General features: G+C 40.6%; 1 protein-coding gene and 1 pseudogene across 11 annotated transcripts in view; one reads left to right on the forward strand and one right to left on the reverse strand.

The window, feature by feature from the left end:
• The window catches only part of ANKHD1 (ankyrin repeat and KH domain containing 1), a 138,347-nt gene that overhangs the window by 105,339 nt on the left and 15,019 nt on the right, over positions 1 to 17,989 (forward strand). For all 11 annotated transcript variants that reach the window (XM_047778815.1, XM_047778806.1, XM_047778809.1 and 8 more), the window contains 7 exons: positions 1,907 to 2,002; positions 2,995 to 3,111; positions 7,955 to 8,129; positions 9,189 to 9,645; positions 10,274 to 10,420; positions 14,133 to 14,282; positions 14,703 to 16,315. In XM_047778815.1, the coding sequence (XP_047634771.1) occupies positions 1,907 to 2,002; positions 2,995 to 3,111; positions 7,955 to 8,129; positions 9,189 to 9,645; positions 10,274 to 10,420; positions 14,133 to 14,282; positions 14,703 to 16,315 (2,755 nt within the window). The remainder of the gene's footprint in view (positions 1 to 1,906; positions 2,003 to 2,994; positions 3,112 to 7,954; positions 8,130 to 9,188; positions 9,646 to 10,273; positions 10,421 to 14,132; positions 14,283 to 14,702; positions 16,316 to 17,989) is intronic.
• LOC125126552 (uncharacterized) lies at positions 6,750 to 6,850 on the reverse strand (annotated as a pseudogene).

The following is a 17,989-nucleotide window of genomic DNA, read 5'->3' on the forward strand; positions in this document are numbered from 1 at the left end:
GGACAGACATTACATGCAGATGGATGTTGTCTCTACCTAAAGAGGGACAAAAACAAGTGGACTCTCATAAAAATGTATTATACCTCCTATATATTAAGGTTCACTTATCTGCTGTGTTTTATGGAGCCTCCCCATTGCAATTGTGATAAACGATAAACTGCTTAACATGGCTTACAAAGACCTGCATCATATGCTTATGTCAGCCTCGGACCAGTCATTGCTACTACCCTTCCCCTTTGCTAACTACACTTCAAATGCCTAAAATGCACTAAATTTTTAACTGCTTGAAGCCCTTTGCTCACTAGTTCCTTTTTCCTGAAGTGTTCTCGCCCTCGCTCTTCACCTGGCTCACTTCTCCTTCTCCTCTAATGTCTACTCTTCCTTAAATAGCACTTCTCCGAGAGTCCTTTCCTAACTCACAATCTGTTAAGGTTCTCTTCTTCTCCTTTATAGTACATTATTATTTTCCTTATCTCATTTGGTAATTTTACATTCAAACATGTATTTACTATTTTAATGCTCATCTCCCCAGTTAGACTGGAAGATCTATGAAAGCCAGGATTCATGACTCTCTTTTTCATATTTCACCACTGTTTGTACCGTTGTTCAGCACAGTGCCTGATACATATTAGGTGGTCAGTAAATAGCTATTGAATGAGAATAGTGTTATGTGTCTTAGAGGAAAATGTTAGGGAGTTCCCCTGTGGCATAGCAGGTTAAGGATCCAGCATTGCCGCAGCTGTGGCATAGGTTGTGGCGCAAGTTCTTCTAAAATGTGCCGAGAACTGCCATGTGCCATGGGCATGGCCAAGAGAAAAAAGAAAAAAAAAAGAAAATATTTAACAGCATGCAGAAGTTCCCAGGCCAGGGATCAAACCTGTGCCACAGCTGTAACCAGAGCCACAGCAGCGACAACACCAGATCATTAACCTGCTGGGCCATGAGGGAACTCCCAGTATTTTCTCCTTTTTTTTTTTTCCAATTTTTTTCTTTCCTTTTAATTGAGGTATAATTTATACCTAGTACAAACATACAAATCTAAGGTACATAGTTTAATGAGTTCTTTTGGTTTTTTGTTTTTCTCTTTTTTGGCTGCCCCCGAGGCATATGGAGTTCCCAGGCTGGGGATCAGATCCCAGCCATAGCTGCAACGTGCCTGATCCTTTAACCCATTGTGCCAGGCCAGGGATTGAACCTGTGTCCTTGTGCTGCAAAGGCATTGCCAATCCCATTGTGCCACAGCTGGAACTCCAGTATAATGACTTTTGATAACTCATTAAGTCACATGCATATTCTCATGTAACCTGCACCCTATAAAGACTGAAATACTTGCATTGTCCTAGGAAGTTACCTCATGCCCATGATCAGTTAATTCTTTACCCCAGAGGCAACCACTTTGCTGATTTTTTTCACAAACTAATTCTTAAAGATGTTTTAGAGTCTTAGTAGTAGGTGGAACTAGGTGAATTTGGTTATATTAAAACAGATGTACTTAAAACTGATTACAGGTCATCCAGCCCCTGATAATGACATTTAGAAAGGGTTTTACTTAGTTTCAAGTCAGAGGACTCAGACAAATGTGACAGTCCACCTTCATTAGTTTTGTAAGACAGAGGCAAAATAATGCTTTGAAATCTAGAACATCCTCTTTGTTTTAGGACTAATTTTCCTTTTATATTGAGATTTTATTTCACAACATCAATTTTTATTTTACTAATAGATTTATTCTGAGATAATGATTTTCTACAAAAGCAATTCTCTATTCATTGGGAAGTAGGCAAATTAAATTCAGGAGATATGTCTCAGTTCACCATATATTCCTAAATATGTTGTATTTGTTTGTTGATAAACTCAACACCCTTTTTATTTAAGAATTATTCTAAACTTTTTGTCATACCTCTTCCAGGGTCATGTAAAAGTTGTTCAGTATTTGGTGAAGGAAGTCAATCAATTCCCTTCCGATATAGAATGCATGAGATACATAGCAACAATCACAGATAAGGTAGGTTTAATATGCTGCTGAAGCACATTTTTATTTCTTTGTGGAGTTATATGTCAGAGTATACAGTAGAGCAGCCTGTGCTTTTTGTTCTCTGTAAGACTCATCACCTGATCTTTCTGTGCTTTAGTTTCCCCATTTGTAAATGAAGAATGGGTATAATACTTTTAATAAATTATTTTGAGATGTGCTTCCTATTGTGGACTATAATTATAATGACTACAGCTAAAGTTTTATTACTAGACTATTAGCCTAATTAGAAAAATTTCTAAAAACGCATAAACTTTTTAGGAAATGGTGCCCTTTTTTTGTGTCTTTTTAGGGCCACACCCGTGGCATATGGGAGTTCAGGCTAGGGGTCAAATCAGAGCTGTAGCTGCCAGCCTATGCCACAGGCACAGCAATGCAGAATCCGAGCCACATCTGTGACCTGCACCACAGCTTGAGGAAACGCCAGATCCTTAACCCACTGAGCAAGGCCAGGGATCAAACCTGTGTCCTCATGGATACTAGTCAGGTTCATTACTGCTGAACCACAATGGGAACTCCAGTGGTGCCTTATTTTGATTGAAAGATTGATACATGACTGGATTCAAAAGAAAGACTAACTTATTTTAGTAAATATTCAGTAGTTTGAATTTTAAGCCCTGGACTTTGATATACTTTTCAGTTCAAGTCTTATTGGCTTATTTATGTTTCGTTTGTTTGTTTTTTGCTTTTTAGGGCCACACCCGCAGCATATGGAGGTTCACAGGCTAGGGGTCAAATCGGAGCTACAGCTGCCAGCCTACACCACAGCCAGAGCAACCAGATCCAAGCCACGTCTGCAACCTACACCACAGCTCACAGCAATGCCGGATCCTTAAGCCACTGAGCAAGGCCAGGGATCGAACCTGCAATCTCATGCTTCCTAGTCGGATTTACTTCCACTGCGCCGTGATGGGAACTCCTATTTATGTATTCTTGTATTTATGTAATTGCATTTTCCACTCTAGGAACTATTGAAAAAATGTCACCAATGCGTTGAGACAATTGTAAAGGCTAAAGACCAGCAAGCTGCAGAAGCAAATAAGAATGCAAGTATTCTTTTAAAGGAACTTGATCTGGAAAAGGTGAGTGGGAAAAATAATTTTCCGTATTAGAAATGGTTGAATATCTAATAGAACAAATTTGCCACCTCTATGACCGTAAGATATGACCATAATCTTAACGAAATCTCCTTCACCAAAAAATGATTAGTAGATTATCAAACCACCATCAAGTTTTTGATTCTGGCGTATTATTCATAAAAAAATATTTTGAACTGAGGTTTTTGAACAGATCACAGTTTTCCAAATGACATTGCTGCATAAATGGTTTTAGCATTAGTCTCAAAAGGAATTTATTAAAACATTGGAAATATTTTATTATAAAATTTGGGCTACAAGTGGCTTATTAGATTCTTAATTAAAGAGTAAGTGTCTCAGTTTCCTAGGATGTGTTATAGATTAATAGAAAAAAAATTTTTTTAAAGATCACTTTTCTGAGGCTTATTGTGCTTACATGGAAAATGAGGTTGTTATGAACTCAGAAGTTTATAACAACTTAAAAGAATAAATACCATGATCAAGTAGAGTTATAGAAATGCAGGAGATGGCTTAATATTAAGGTATTTTTGATGATAAAAGGAAGAAAAAATTATCATTTTGAGAGATGCTAAAATTTTGATACCAATTATTAGTTTATTAAAAAAAAAGCCAAACTTGTAAGTTTTACAGAAGAAAAGATTCCTTACAAATCAATGAGAAAAAGATAACTTGCCTAGAATGAACAATGAGAACACGAATGGGCAAGTCACAGGAAAAGAAACATATATTGTTCAGTAAATACATGGAGAGTGTTCAACTTCTTGAATAGACAAAGAAATGCACAGTAAAAGAGTGATTTTTTTTTTCCAGATTGGAAAAACTTAGAATTTAAAGATTTGGTAATAGCTATTGATGGCAAGGGTGCAGAGAAATTAGCACTGCAGTTTGATTTTAGATGTATTGTGTAAATTAATTTGACTGTTAATGGAGATGATTTTACAATTGAATTAAATTTAAAAAGTGTGCATACCCTAACTCCTGCCATTCATTCCCCTTATAGAAATTTAGCCTCAGTAAATAATTAGACAAATGCTCAAAATGTGAATGTATGAGGACATTCACTGTTACATTGCTTTCCTCCCCTTTCCTTAGGGGGGAAAGGTATAAACCTTAAAATGTTATCATTAGGGAATTAAATTTTAGTACCTCCATGATAAGCTTGATTACAGTTCAAATCAAAGAGGAAAAAATTATATTCATTTTATTTATTTATTTATTTATTTATTTTTCTTTCTTTCTAGGGCCGCACTCATGGCATATGCAAGTTCCCAGGCTAGGGATCTAATTAGAGCTGCAGTTGCTGGCCTACACCACCACCACAGCAACACCAGATCCGATCCACCTCTGCAACCTACACCACAGCTCAGGGCAATGCCAAATTCTTAACCCACTGAGTGGGACCAGGGATCAAACCCACATCCTCACGGATACTAGTCATGTTCATTACCACTGAGCCACATCAGCAACTCCAGTATTCATTTTGGTTTTTTGTTTGTTTGTTTTTGTTTTTTTGTCTTTTCTAGGGCCGCACCCCCGGCATATGGAGGCTCCCAGGCTAGGGGTCTAATCGGACCTGTAGCCACCGCCCTATGCCAGAACCACAGCAATGCCCAATCCGAGCCGTGTCTGTGACCTACACCACAGCTCACGGCAACGCCGTATCCTTAACCCACTGAGCGAGGCCGGGGATTGAACCTGCAACCTCATGGTTCCTAGTTGGATCTGTTAACCACTGCGCCACGACAGGAAATACTCATTTTAAATAAAGTGCACTTTGAAGTTAGGTCCCTTCCATGTCAATAATTTTTATTGTTGTGTAACTACCTGGGTATATGTGGTCAGTAATTACCTAAATAGCTATTTTGATCTTAAGGCAACAAAATGATAAAATAATTTTTAGCTGAATATGCAGTCTGTTCTTTCAATCCTCAGTACCTTTCTCATTACATAGGGGGTTGACAAACTTTATAAAATGCTGAAGAGTAAATATTTTAGGCTTTACAGGCCATAGGCGCTTTGTCATAACTCCTTGATTCTGCCGTTAGAGCACAAAAGCACCCATAGACGATGGCTAAATGAATGTGTTCCAACAGAACTTTGTTTATGAGCACCAAAATCCTAATTTTGTAAGATTTTCATATGTCATGAAATATTTTGCTTTTTATTTTTTTCAACCATTTAAAATGTACATCAGTCTTAGCTTTCAGGCCATACAAACACAGGCAGAGGACCAAATTTGACATTCAGGCCGTGTTTTGCCAGTGCCTAATTTAGATAAATAAAAATGTTGTCCTGTCATGGCGTAGTGGTTAATGGATCTGACTAGGAACCATGAGGTTGTGGGTTCGATCCCTGGCCTCACTCAGTGGGTTAAGGATCCAGCGTTGCTGTGTGCTGTGGTGTAGGTCACAGACACGGTTGACTCCCCTGTTGCTGTGGCTCTGGCTGTAGGCCAGTGGCTATAGCTCCGATTAGACCCCTAGCCTGGGAATCTCCATATGCCGGATGCAGCCCTAGAAAAGACAAAAAATAAATAAAAATAAATAAAAATGTCAAAGAATAAATAATTTATGACTCAGAATGGTAAATTATGGTTTCGAGGAAAATGCTTTACTTAATTACCAGGACAAACTGGAATTCATTGACAAATTCTAATGGTGAGCTTTTTTTGGATAATTTCCATAGAAATATGAGTAATCTGATGGGTTTTCTATTTGTTTCAAACTTTCATTGTGATGTGAGGCAATCATTACCAATATTTCACTTTCTGAAAAAAAAAAGAGACAGATTTCTATAATGGCCTCTTGTCCATATTTTCAAAGTAAAATTTGTTAGTGTCTTATAAAGATCATAATAGCTGCATTTTAGTCAGACACACATAAATATTTTTTTTAACAGCTTTATTCAAATTTAATTCACATACTACACAATTTGCCCGCTTAAAGTCTACAGTTCAGGTGTTCCCCCTTGTGGCTCAGCAGGTTAAGAACCCACCTAGTGTACATGAGTATGCGAGTTTGATCCCAGGCCTCGCTCAGTGGGTTAAAGGATCGGGTATTGCCGCAAGCTGCTTCGTAGGTTGCCGATTCGTCTCACATCTGGCATTGCTGTGGCTGTGGCTGTGGCATAGGCCAGCAGCTATGGCTCTGATTCAACCCCTGGCCTAGGAACTTCCATAAGCCTCAGGTGAAGCCTCAAAAGACAAAAAAGAAAAGTATATAAGTCACTGGTTTTTAGCATATTCAGAGAGGTGCATTCATCACCACAGTCTGTTTTAGAACATTTTCATTATCCCAAAAAAGAAATCCTACATCCCTTAGGTACTATCCCCCAATCCCTTCAGTCCCTTCATCCCTAGGGAACCACTAATCTACTTTCCATCTCTATGGATTTGTCTATTTGGACATTTCATATAAAGATAGTCATATAGTATTTGGCCCTCTTCTTTCGCTTCATAATGTTTTCAGAGTTCATCCACATTATAGCATGTATCAATACTTCATTCTTTCTATTGCCAAATAATGCCCCATTATGTAAATATACTACATTTTGTTTATCCACTCATTAGTTGATTGGCATTTAGGTGGTTTCCACTTGGTAGGTATACACAGTTTTTGTTTTGTTTTAATATGGAACACTTCATGAATTTGCCTGTCATCCTTGTGCAGGAGCCATGCTAATCTTCTCTGTGTTATTTCAGGGGTTTTTTTGGCCTCACCATGGCATATGGAAGTGCTCGGGCCAGGAATCGAACCCATGCCACAGCAGCAACCCTAGCCACTCTAGTGACACCACCAGATCCTTAACCCACTACACCACAAGGGAACTCCTTGTTTCAGTTTTTTAAAATATATATGCTAATGAAGTGAACATGATGGGCAAGTTTTTGTATGAATGTATTTTTATTTCTCTTGGGTATGTATCTAGGAATGGAATTGCTAAATCATAGGATATTCTGCTTTTAACTATTTGAGGAACTACTTGATTTTTGTCTGAAGTACCTGCATCATTTCATGATCCTACCAGCAGTATGTGAAGGCTTCAATTTCTTTACATCCTCACCATGATTTGTTTTATCTTTTTTTGATTATAGCCATCCCAGTGACAGTGAAGTGCTTATCTCTTTGGAATTTAATTTGCTTTTCCCTGATGGCTTGTGATATTGAGCATCTATCTTTTCATGTGTTTATTGGCCATTTACATATGTTGTTTGGAGAAATGTCTATTCAGATCCTTTGCCCATACTTTTTTTTTTTTTTGTCTTTTTGCCTTTCTGGGACCACTCCCGAGGCATACGGAGGTTCCCAGGCTAGGGGTCTAACTGGAGCTGTAGCTGCCAGCCTACGTCAGAGCCACAGCAACGCAAGATCCGAGGCGAGTCTGTAACCTATACCACAGCTCATGGCAACGATGGATCTTAACCCACTGAGCGAGGCCAGGGATCAAACCCGCAACCTCATGGTTCCTAGTTGGATTCGTTAATCACTGTGCCACAACAGGAACTCCTGCCCATACTTTAATTGAGTTATTTGTCTTTTCATTGTTGAGTTATAAGTGTTCTTTACAAATTCTTGATACAAAGCCCTTACCAGATGTAAGATTTGCAAAAATTTTCTCCATTTTCTGTCTTTTCACTTTATTGATGGTCTTTGAAGCACAAAATCTTCTAATTTTGATGAAGTCCAGTTTATTTCTTCTGTTGCTTTTATAAATGTGTTACAACTGACATCATGGGAAGTCCCATGTGTCATGAACAAAAATATCCTTTCATTCTTTATTTTAAATTATTACATTATTGATAAAAAGGAGATACCTACTTTATTTGCAGTCAAGAGAGGAGAGCAGAAAGCAGGCTCTTGCAGCTAAAAGAGAGAAGAGAAAAGAAAAGAGAAAAAAGAAGAAAGAGGAGCAGAAAAGGAAGCAGGAAGAAGATGAGGAAAACAAACCTAAGGAGAACTCAGAACTACCAGAGGATGAAGATGAAGAGGAGAATGATGAAGATGGTAAGGAACGACCCATCTGAATGAGTGATAAAATTCTCCTGTATTTATCGACTTCTTTTTGAGTTATTTTTGCTTAATTCTAATTAAATATTCAGGTACTTTAATCTGAAATCGATAATTGACTTCTTCAGTAAATTTTGCCAAATAGTTTTCATTGTAAATTGATGCAGAGAAACAGAAGGGCCCAAAAATAATTTGCAGACATTCGGTTGTAATTTAAGTTCCCCCGTAAAACAGTGTGTATGTCCTAAAAGTCATACAGTAAGAGATCTGCCAGCTTTTCTTCCGGTTCTTCCCTAGCCTCTTTCCCCAGTTGGAAACTGGGGAGAGACCCATTTCCTGAATAAATTTTTAGCTAAGGCTCAGGCTTGAAGCTGCATAGGGCTCGGGTACATTATTCTCAAAGAGTTGTACAATCTAGTAGTGGTTGTAGTAGACAAATAATTCTGCTCTATTTAAATTTTAATTCTAAAATACTATTTAAAGAATTTCTTTTAAAAAAAGAATTTCTTGGAGTTCCCGTTGTGGCGCAGCAGGAATGAATCTGACTAGGAACCATGAGGTTGTAGGTTCGATCCCTGGTCTCACTCAGTGGGTTAAGGATCCGGTGTTGCCGTGAGCTGTGGTGTAGGTCACGGACGCGGCTCGGATCCCTCGTTGCTGTGGCTGTGGTGTAGGTTGGCAGCAACAGCTCCAATTCGACCCCTAGCCTGGGAACTTCCATATGCCGCAGGTGTGGCCCTAAAAAGACAAAAGACCAAAAAAAAAAAAAAAAATTCTTAAATGAAAGCTATCTTGTGGTTTTGGTTAGTTTATGAGACTAGAATTTCAGATCGTAAGAGCATTACTGGCATGAATGTTTTATACCAAATTAGACATCGAAATATGACATAGTGTATTCTAACCACATTAAAGATTTTTTATTAACTAGTGAATACTGGGAAAAGGAAAATACAACCTACGAGTCTGAATTATTATAGACTATTAGGTATATTTTGAAACAATTTGTTTTGGGATAGTGGCTTTCAGTGTGATTTTTATCCTTTTTCATAATTTCAGTGGAGCAAGAAGTGCCCATAGAACCTCCGAGTGCGACGACCACCACCACAATTGGAATATCGGCAACATCTGCGACATTCACAAATGTGTTCGGGAAAAAAAGGGCCAATGTTGTGACAACGCCCAGTACCAATCGGAAAAATAAGAAGAACAAAACAAAAGAGACCCCTCCCACTGCACATTTAATACTACCAGAACAACATATATCCTTAGCACAGCAAAAGGCAGAGAAGAATAAAATAAACGGAGAGCCCAGAGGTGGTGGTGCAGGTGGGAATAGTGATTCAGATAACCTGGACAGCACAGATTGCAACAGTGAGAGTAGCAGTGGTGGGAAGAGCCAAGAGTTGAATTTCACTGTGGATGTGAATTCCTCTAGCGATAGGAGATACCCCTCACTGCTACTGCATTCCCAAGAAGAAAAGACAAGTACCACCGCTGCCAAAACTCAGACACGGTAAAATTTTCTCGCTTGTTAACTCTGAACCTACTTTTCCTTTTGCATGCCTGGCACAAAAACTTGAAGTACCTGTTCAGGCTCCGTGATGTTAAACAATTTAAGTCCACCACATTTTCTTTCTTCAATATTCAAAACTCAGTTTCACCAGTGATGTTTTTTTTCTTCCTAATCATGTGCTAATTATGAAATGAGACTGTTAGAACTTTTAAGATTAACTTTTGAAGTTGAAAATATTAATATACCTTGATTTTATTTTAACTGTCATTTCTGTTGAGTCTAGTCCTTTTGTCTTCAGAACCCATTTTAATACTAATGATATAATGTTAATAATTTGATGTGCAGCAGGTTAGGAATCTGACTGTAGTGGCTTGGGTGGCTGCAGAGGCACGAATTCGATCCCTAGCCCAGTGCAGTAGGTTAAGGATCAGGCATTGTTGCAGCTGTGGCATAGGTCTCGGCTGTGGCTTGGATTTGATCCTTGGCCCAGGAAATCCCATATGCCGAGGACGTAGCCCGCCCCCCCCCCCCAAAAATGATGTGCCAAATCTTATTTCAGATATTTCAGCAAATCTCTTGAGTTTCTTAAAAATGTATCTTTTATTGGACTTGATATTTCTCTTCTCAGACTTGAAGGCGAAGTGAACTCTAATTCCTTATCAACAAGCTACAAGTCAGTGTCATTGCCATTAAGCTCTTCAAACATAAAGCTGAATCTGACTAGCCCTAAAAGGGGGCAAAAAAGAGAGGAAGGGTGGAAAGAAGTTGTTCGAAGGTAAGTAGAATTAGTCTCATCTTTTTAACTTTAATGGGTTCTCCTCTTGTGGGATGGTTACTCAGTTAATTTGAATATGGTTATTATTTTCAACTGCAGTGCCATGCTACATCCAGCATAGGCCAGAGCAAAGTTAGAAACAGTATGTAAATTTTGCATGCATATTTTATATGATACAAGAAATGTTAGTTTTAGAGTAATAAAAATATTAAAATTTAAAATTAAAATTTAAATTTAAATATTAAAATTTAAAACTTGGGAGTTCCCTGGTAGCCTAGGGGTTAAGGATTTGGCATTGTTGGCACTGCTGTAGCTTGGATTCAATCCTTGGCCCAGGAGTTTCCTCATGCCTTGGGTGTGGACCAGAAAATTAATGTGACTCAGTTTACAAACAAACCATACAAAAAGGTTACAGGAGGAATTCCTGTCATGGCTTGGTGGTAAAGAACCCAGTTAGTATCCATGAAGGCACGGGTTTCATCCCTGGCCTTGCTCAGTGGGTTAAAGATCCGGCATTGCTGTGAGCTACAATGTAGGTCACAGACCCGGCTCGGATCCCAACATTACTGTGGCTGTGGTATAGGCCGGCAGCTGTAACTCCGGTTCCACCCCTAGCCTAGGAACTTTCATGTGCCATACCTGCAGCTCTAAAAAGGAAAAAGAAAAAAGAAAAAAGGTTGTAGACTTATTTTTCCTTTCTTTCTTTCTTTCCTTCCTTCTTTTTCTTTTCTCTTTTTTTTTTTTTTTGTCTATTTGCTATTTCGTGGGCTGCTTCCGAGGCATATGGAGGTTCCCAGGCTAGGGGTCGAATCGGAGCTGTAGCCACCAGCCCAAGCCAGAGCCACAGCAACGCGGGATCCGAGCCACGCCTGCAACCTACACCACAACTCACGGCAACACCGGATCGTTAACCCACTGAGCAAGGGCAGGGACTGAACCCACAACCTCATGGTTCCTAGTTGGATTCGTTAACCACTGCGCCACGATGGGAACTCCCCTTCCTTCTTTTTCGATTGCACCCACAGTGTATGGAAGTTCCCGGGCCAGGGATTGAATCCAAGCCAGAGCTGTAAACTGTGCTGCATCTGTGGCATCACAGGATCCTTAACCCCCTTCGCTGGGCTGGGAATCAAACCAGTGCCTCCACATAGACAAGCCAGATCATCAACCCACTGTACCACAGTGGGAACTCCAGGTTACAGGCTTCTTAAAAGGAAGATTCACTTGCCAGCAAGGTCACAGTGTCCATCTGCAGCATTTAAATAAAGTTGGAACTGGCTTGGCTTAGGGGTTTAAAGATCTGGAATTGTCACTGCTGTGGAACAGGTTCAGTCCCTGGCCCTAAATTTCCAGATGTTGCAGGCGCAGCCAGAACTATAATAATAATGATAATGGGCTAGAGATCATGAGTGGCTTTTAGCTAATGTAATTAGATCACCATAAAAAGAGCTAAAGGAGCCAGTGAAGTTAAAACTACCTTCTCCCTCAAAATAAAGAAAGGAAGTGCCCTTGTGACCAGGCGTTGCTGCCCCTGTGGTGCAGGTTGCAACTACAGTGCGGGTTTGATCCTTGGCCTAGGAACTTCCACATGCCAAGGGTGTGGCAGAAAGTAAGTAAATATTAAAAAATAAAGACAAAGACTTAAACCCCCACAGCTAACTTTGACAACTCCGTTCATTCATACTGCTTTATACTTAAACCATGATGGAGGGAATGAATGAAAGCAGAGCTGGGGAGTGCCCGCTGTGGCGCAGTGGGGTCAGTGGTGTCTCTGCCTCACCAGGATGCAGGTTCCATCCCCAGCATGGCACAGTGTGTTAAACGATCTGACACTGCCCCAGCTGCCACATAGGTCTAAACTGCAACTCGGGTAGTTCCCATTGTGGCTCAGCAGGTGAAGAACCCAAGTATCCAAGAGGATGTGGCTTCGACCCCTGACCTTGCTCAGTGGGTTAAGGATCCAGTGTTGTGCAGCTCCAATTCAGCTCCTAGCCTGGGAACTCCGACGTGCCACAGGTCTGGCCCTAAGAAGAAAAATAAATAAAAAGAAGAAAGGAAGAAAGAGAAAGACAGACAAAACATAGATTTGCTAATGTGCCCTTAATCACCAGAGGTCTAATAGGATGTTTGGCTTTTATTCTGTAATGTTTCTAACTAAGACTTTTTATCCAGTAAAAGCAGACGAAAGAGTTCCTATTGTGGTGCAGTGGAAGTGAATCCAGCTAGTATCCTTGAGGATGTGGGTTCAATCCCTGGCCTCGCTCAGTGGGATCCAGTGTTGCTGTAAGCTGTGGTATAGGTCGCAAATGGCGACTCGGGTCCATTGTGGCTGTGGCTGTGGCATAGATAGGCTGGCAGCTGTAGCTCTGATTTGACCGCTAGCCTGGGAACTTCCATATGCCATGAGCGCAGCCCTAAAAAGCAAAAAAAAAAAAAAAAAATTAAATAAAAGCAGACAAAAAAGGAAGAAATCTTGGCTGAATAGAAGTGATGCATACTTCTTTGGAAGGGGCACGTCCACTGTTCGTGGGCCAGGGCTCAAACCCATACCACAGCTAAAACCAGAGCCAGAGCAGTGACAATGCCAGATCCTTAATCTGCTGAGCCATGAGGGAACTTCCCAAAACACACTTAACAATCGATTGATTTAACTATTATTCATGATATAGAGCCTAATCTATGTGCTACCTTGCAAAATATAGTCCCATTTTGTCTACATTAGGATGATAGGTTTTAATCACGAAATTTATTTTAGAGTCTGTAATCGGGTATTCTTCTTGTAGGTATAGTTCAAAGTTCAAGGGTCCCTAACTCAAAGGGGGAAATCCTGGCATCAGCAATAACCACTTGAAAATAATGAATCTTGCTCTTATTTGGTTCTGCCAGCTACCACCGGGTTTCCCTGATAATCCTGCAGGACACCCAGGCTGTCTTTTCAGATCCCTAAATCAGCCTCTGGTCTTTCTGGTTCCACTCACCTCACACAAGTGGACGTCCCAGGCTCCACTTGTGAATTGCTTTTTATGTAACTCAAATCTGAGGCTTATTTTTTTATTGCTAAGTAAAGTTGTTGACACTGATAAACTGCCTTTATTCATATTTAGTATAGAGTTTAACAATACGGTATGCATTATTTTAGTTTAGAAAGTGGCAATATAGGAGTTCCTGTCATGGTGCAGTGGTTAACGAATCCGACTAGGAACCATGAGGTTGCGGGTTCCATCCCTGGCCTTGCTCAGTGGGTTAAGGATCTGGCATTGCTGTGAGCTGTGGTGTAGGTCGCAGATGCAGCTCAGATCCCGCACTGCTGTGGCTGTGGTGTAGGCAGGTGGCTACAGCTCTGATTAGACCCCTAGCCTGGGAACCTCTATGTGCTGCGGGAGCAGCCCTAAAAAAAAAAGAAAAGAAAGAAAGAGTGGCAATATATGTATATGATCATTGCAGTTTAGTCAATATGTGATAACTTGGGCAGATTTGAATGCTGAGATCATGAGTGATTTAAATATAATTTTTTAATGGCACTGTGTTTTTTTACCTTTACTGAATTAAATTCAGTGTAATAAAAGGTCATTTCTAAAAGAAAAACTTCTAATACTTTCCTCTTTAAGGTTGGAGAAATATTGTACAAATGTCCATGAACATACTTACTGAGACATCTTTTCTAATAAAGTCATTTGATTTCATAAGTTCATGTATGGTCTTCATTGTACAGGTCAAAGAAATTGTCTGTTCCAGCCTCAGTGGTTTCCAGGATAATGGGAAGAGGAGGATGCAACATCACTGCAATTCAGGATGTTACTGGTGCCCATATTGATGTGGATAAACAAAAAGATAAAAATGGCGAGAGAATGATCACAATAAGGTAGTTGTGGGAGTTCCCATCGTGGCTCAGTGGTTGAGGAATCCGACTAGGAACCATGAGGTTGCGGGTTCAATCCCTGGCCTTGCTCAGCGGGTTAAGGATCCGGCATTGCCGTGAGCTATGGTGTAGGTCGCAGACGCAGCTTGGATCCTGTGTTGCTGTGGCTCTGGCGTAGGCCGGCGGCTACAGCTCCGATTAGACCCCTAACCTGGGAACCTCCATATGCTGCAAGTGTGGCCCTAAAAAGACAAAAAAAAAAAAAGGTAGTTGTGAAATATATACTTTGTTCTGTGAAGAAATTAAATTGTATTAGAAGCACATTTCATTAAGTATTGTACCATCAAGAATTTTATTTCATGGTGAAGATTACCCAGTTTTTTATATTTTTGATCTTGGTTTGTTTGTTTGTTTTCTCTTCAGGGGTGGTACGGAATCAACAAGATACGCAGTTCAGCTTATCAACGCACTTATTCAAGATCCTGCTAAGGAGCTAGAAGACTTGATTCCTAAGAACCATATCAGAACACCTGCCAGCACCAAATCCATCCATGCAAACTTCTCATCTGGAGTGGGCACCACAGCAGCTTCCAGTAAAAATACATTTCCCTTGGGTGCTCCAAGCCTTGTAACTTCACAGGCAACAACATTATCTACGTTCCAGCCCAGTAATAAACTTAGTAAGAACGTGCCAACAAATGTACGTTCTTCTTTCCCAGTTTCTCTACCTTTAGCTTATCCCCACCCTCATTTTGCCCTGCTGGCTGCCCAGACGATGCAACAGATTCGGCATCCTCGCTTACCCATGGCCCAGTTTGGAGGAACCTTTTCACCCTCTCCTAACACTTGGGGACCATTCCCAGTGAGACCTGTGAATCCTGGCAACACAAACAGCTCTCCAAAGCATAGTAACACGGGCCGTCTACCTAACCAGAACGGGACTGTTTTACCCTCAGAGTCTGCTGGCCTAGCTCCTGCCAGTTGTCCTATCACTGTCTCTTCCGTCGTTGCTGCCAGTCAGCAACTGTGTGTGACTAATACCCGGACTCCCTCCTCAGTCAGAAAGCAGTTGTTTGCCTGTGTGCCCAAGACAAGTCCTCCGGCAACAGCGATTTCTTCTGTGACAAGCACTTGTAGTTCCCTGCCTTCTGTCTCCTCTGCGCCTGTCACCAGTGGGCAAGTCCCCACCACCTTTCTGCCTGCAAGTACTCCTCAAGCACAGCTTTCTTCACAAAAGATGGAGTCCTTCGCTGCCATGCCGCCCCCCAAAGAGAAAGTGTCCGCACAGGACCAGTCCATGGCAACCCTCTGTACCCCTTCTTCAACTGCAAACAGCTGCAGTAGCTCTGCCAGCAACACCCCGGGAGCTCCAGAAACTCGCCCATCGGGTAGTCCCACTCCTCCCTCCAGCAACACACAGGAGGAAGCACAGCCATCCGGTGCGTCTGATTTAAGTCCTATGGCCATGCCTTTTGCCTCTACTTCCGAACCTGCGCCATTGACTTTGGCATCACCCAGATTGGTTGCTGCTGATAATCAGGATACCAGTAATTTACCTCACTTAGCTCTACCAGCTCCTCGAGTTTCTCATCGAATGCAGCCTAGAGGTTCTTTTTATTCGGTGGTGCCGAATGCAACTATACACCAGGATCCCCAGTCTATTTTTGTTACAAATCCAGTTCCTATAACACCACCTCAAGGCCCGCCAGCTGCAGTGCAGCTTTCCTCAGCCATGAACATTATGAATGGTTCTCAGATGCACATTAACCCAGCAAATAAATCTTTGCCACCTACGTTTGGCCCAGCCACGCTTTTCAATCACTTCAGTAGTCTTTTTGATAACAGTCAGGTGCCAGCTAACCAGGGTTGGGGAGATGGTCCACTGTCCTCACGAGTTGCCGCAGATGCCTCTTTCACTGTTCAGTCGGCATTCCTGGGTAACTCTGTACTTGGACACTTGGAAAACGTGCACCCTGACAACTCCAAGGCACCTGGCTTCAGATCACCTTCCCAGCGAGTTTCTACTAGTCCAGTTGGTAAGTTAATCATAACTATCACTACAGCACAGTTTGGGGCTTGAACAACATCATCGACTCTTCCAAGATAATAAAGCATTTATTCTGTACATAATAATACATGATCTTAAAGAACTGAGAGTATGTCATAAATGGTCTCGACCCCTTAATGACTGACTGCTGATTGAGTGGACAAAAAAGTAGCTATAGGTAAATCATTCACATATGAGCTGCTTTATATTCTCTTTTATGGTCTCTCTATCCCTTATATCAAGGAAGTTATACCTTGTGTCAGTCCATTTTCTTAAATTTGGTGTAAGACAATATTAAAATAAGGACTCAGGATGCTTCAGTGATTCCAGATTTACAGACATTTTAAAAATTGTACTCACTGTTTGCATTTCTCAGATTTTAAAAGATTGTGTTACAAAGATGTTTAGGTACCAGTCCATAATCCACGGTCTTTGTTCTCAGTCTTGGGTGCTCAGCATGAACATTAAATGTTGTTGTTCAGCAGTTCCCACTGTGGCACTATGGGATGGGCAGCATCGATCTCCAGCCTGGCACAGTGGGTTAAAGGATCTGGAGTTGCCAGCTGTGGGTTAGGTTGCAACTGTGGCTGGAATCTGACCCCTGGCCTGGGGTCTCCATATGCCTCTGGGTGGCTACAAGGTGGAGGGGGCGATGTTGTTTAATAGTATCTCTGTATTAGATGGAGCTGTTTGAAGAGATCCAGTCACATGTGGGTTCTTATTTTTAAAAAAGCAGTTTAGATTCAGCTATTTGTTCCTTGAAATTAGAAATTAGCTGCTGAGGCAGTATAACAAAGATTTAGAAAGATAAGAGTCTACTGGTGGCTTGGAGATATTTGGAAAACTAGAATCTATTTTCTAGAGTCTAAGGGCCAAAGATAAGTCCAATCTGAACAATTCTGTAAAACAAATTAGAAATTGTGGCTGACTTAGAATGTGGGTAAGAAAAACCAGTGCCGCTTAGGTGGCATTTTTCTTCCAGTTTGAAAACTGTCCTATAGCCCACCCTTCCTTTTTGCTAATTATAAACTGACCTAAGTTGTATAAAATTTTTGAGTTTGTGGATATGGCATAGTCTTAGCCTTTTACATCAGATATGTTTCCATTTTTTTGTCTTTTCAGCTTCCAAATAGAAGTAAAGCTTACATAAGGTCGTCTATGATCCAAAATATTCTCTAGGATTTTTTTTCTCCTTTTCTGTAAATAGGTACCTATTTTAACTGTTCATTTTGGGCAAACTAATAAAAGTTTCAGAGGCCCCAGGATGAAAGAAGAGCTCAATGCCAGGGCTCAGGCTGTGGTAGAAAGCATTAATCTTTGACTTGACTGGCAGTAATATGTGAATTTTGAATGCCCTAGCTAGAGTTGACTTAGGATCTCATATTACAGTGTTTGAGCTCTTGGCACTTCAGAAGATGTGCAGATTTTGAATGGATGGAAAAAAAGAGTCAAGGAAATCATCCATCTAGTTTGGTAGAAAACAGGTTTGGGGACCTTAATTATTCAGATCTATAACATCAAAATGATTTATTGCTAATTTAAAAATAATTTTTTAACAAAGCAAGCATTAATCCTTGACCTTCCTTCTGGGGTCTAGGATTAATTATGCTTGGCATCATTTCTTTTTTCTTTCTTTTTTGTCTTTTTAGGGCTGCAACAGTGA

Source organism: Phacochoerus africanus, chromosome 4 (genome assembly GCF_016906955.1).
Source record: "Phacochoerus africanus isolate WHEZ1 chromosome 4, ROS_Pafr_v1, whole genome shotgun sequence".
Taxonomy (NCBI): Eukaryota; Metazoa; Chordata; class Mammalia; order Artiodactyla; family Suidae; genus Phacochoerus; species Phacochoerus africanus.